General features: G+C 44.8%; 1 protein-coding gene across 1 annotated transcript in view; it reads left to right on the forward strand.

Moving 5' to 3' along the window:
* The first annotated feature begins 19 nt into the window (after positions 1 to 19).
* Positions 20 to 2,599, forward strand: part of LOC118331540 (lissencephaly-1 homolog B) — a 6,895-nt gene continuing 4,315 nt past the window's right edge. Inside the window, exons 1-4 of the mRNA XM_035666553.1 lie at positions 20 to 293; positions 1,453 to 1,537; positions 1,633 to 1,707; positions 1,917 to 2,123. Coding sequence (XP_035522446.1) covers positions 262 to 293; positions 1,453 to 1,537; positions 1,633 to 1,707; positions 1,917 to 2,123 — 399 coding nt within the window. The 5' untranslated portion in view covers positions 20 to 261. The remainder of the gene's footprint in view (positions 294 to 1,452; positions 1,538 to 1,632; positions 1,708 to 1,916; positions 2,124 to 2,599) is intronic.

Raw genomic sequence — 2,599 nt, forward strand, 5'->3', positions numbered from 1 at the left:
TCTCTCTCTCTCTCTCTTCATCAGGTGATGGGCGCGTCTGATCAGTGAGTGAGATTCGGGCCCGTGAATCCTCGTAGAGCCTCGTTGACTGACAGCAGTATCTCCAGCTCACCTCCCTGTGCGTGGCGCCCTCCCTGCCACCTCCGAGTCTCTGAAGGAAAAACACCACCGAGAGATCGGACTCCTCCCCGTCACACACTTCCCCCCCCCAGCACATCACCTCACCCTCACCTCCCCGAGAGGGAGAGAACAGCAGCCGCCATGGTGCTGTCACAGAGACAAAGAGATGAACTGTGAGTGCCTGGATGTAAATAAACGGATGTGCAGGCTCATTACGCATGCAATCAACAACAGACATGTAGATGAGCACACACGTTTTTAGCAATACCTCGAGGTTTGACCAAAAGGCACACATGCACACGTCACGTTATCCTCTCTTGGCAGAAGGCAGTTTGAGCGGAGTCATCCAGAAGAGGTTAATGAATATGTAACCATTGATGAAGTGAAGAGAGCTTCAAGGTGCTTCACTTGTTAGCTACTTGGTGAATATTTCATAACCCACATGAACCGGAGCAAAGAAGTGAAGGGGGTGGGGGAAGGAGGAGGATCTCAACAAAATGATGGTCGGTTAATGTGAGCCGTTCAGTACATCGCAGTCTAGAAAGGACAAGACAGCAGATTCATATTGTGGTGTAACCCCTGTCAGGAAAATCAGTTTATGTTCTGAAGAGTTTAAAAACTGATTTGAGTGGGACAGTTTAGCGGAAATCCTGCTGCCAGTGATGGCTCCGGTTGAATCAGGGTTACAGTTATCAGCCGGTCAGAGTAGCCCGAAGCTGCAGCCTAAATTTAGCACCGTTACTCATGAAATATTCACCCTTCATCTCATAAAAGAACGGTTCCACTCATTTGTGGTACGTCTGTGTGTTTGTGTGCGAGTCTATATGTGTGTTTAAGGTTGTTTCCATGTGCTTTTGGTTACCCTGTCCTGGTGTCCTCCGTGCTCGGTGCTCTCTGTGGTGAATCTCTGGTTTCCATAGCAGCACCAAACCGTTTCCCAGTGATTTGGTCCTTTTTATCTTTTGTTTTCTTGACCGAAGGGTTTAATTTTCTTGTGGCACTGGCTCACATTTGCTGACATTTAAGGTGCAACTGTGAAACTTGAGTCCCATTGCTCCCATCTGTTAGACAGGGTGTGGTCTCCTCTCTGTTAAGGAGGAACCAGCATTTCTGTTAAGGTGGAGCTAATTATTGTTAAATGACAACTTAACTTTGACTTTACGGGTAATTCATTTAGCGCAGTTTTTGGTTATAATCAAGTTAAATTGGACCAATACTCACTACTTAAGATTGGCAGTCGGTTTATGCTGGCATCTGTGAGGATATAATCTGTAATTGGTGATGAGATAACAACAAAAACACTCAAATCTATTTTATTCCACTCTTTCTTAGAAACCGGGCTATAGCCGACTATCTTCGTTCCAATGGATACGAGGAGGCCTATTCCACCTTCAAGAAAGAGGCAGAGTTAGATATGGTAAGAAAAGACAGCTGCATAAAAGTGTGAAAAGAAAATCGTGTACATTCATGTTCACTAAGAGAAACATGTTCCTGTCTCTTCTCTATTCATAGAATGAAGAGGTAGATAAAAAGTATGCAGGGCTTTTGGAAAAGAAATGGACCTCGGTCATCAGACTACAGAAGAAGGTAAGGAACGTTTGTGTGCTAGCTGATTGTGTTAAATCTGCCTAAGATGTTTGATATATGCTGTACAGTTCATAAGTGAGACGCAGACTAATGTTGTGGGCAGGCAGTGTTGTAGTAACAGTTTGTCAGAAATCATTTTTTATTGGAACAAGCATTTGCTGATCACTGAGTCCTCTGTCCCCTCTGCTCCTCGACTCACTCTGCCTCAGGTGATGGAGTTGGAGTCAAAGTTGAACGAGGCGAAAGAGGAGATGACACACGGAGGATCCGTGGGTCAGAAGAGGGACCCCAAGGAGTGGATCCCCCGCCCCCCAGAGAGATACGCCCTGAGTGGCCACCGCGCTCCAGTCACGCGTGTCATATTCCACCCAGTCTTCTCTGTCATGGTCACAGCCTCCGAGGACGCTACCATCAAGGTGTGTGTTTATAAACCAGGGTTTATGCGCTCAAGTGTCAGTTTGTTAGGTACCGGTGCCGTTTATATCTTCATTTATTCAGTTTTCGGTGCGACTGTTGACCAGAAACACCATTTAATCTGATGCAGTGCAATCCACATCACTACAGCCTCCAGAGTGTTCATGGAGAAATCAATACCTTTCTGACACAGTTTCCAGAAACACTAAGGTTTATTGTGTGTGTGTGTGTGTTAAATTGTATTATATTTAGCTTGGTGTGTCTGCAACACAAGTGGCATCTCCCATTCTCCCACTGTATGCTGGGAGAAATATTATCGATGTATTACTAATTATGTATTGACAAGTAATTAAAAAAAGTTTATCCAAGGGGACGGGACAATCTTGACCCATCGGCCTGACATTTTTTTAGAAATTTTTATAACAAATCAATACCTGGCAAGAATGAACAGCATTATCAGCATTTTCCTATGTACACA

This window comes from Morone saxatilis, unplaced genomic scaffold, assembly GCF_004916995.1.
Source record: "Morone saxatilis isolate NCDOM2014 unplaced genomic scaffold, NCSU_SB_2.0 Contig20, whole genome shotgun sequence".
NCBI classification, from domain to species: Eukaryota; Metazoa; Chordata; class Actinopteri; family Moronidae; genus Morone; species Morone saxatilis.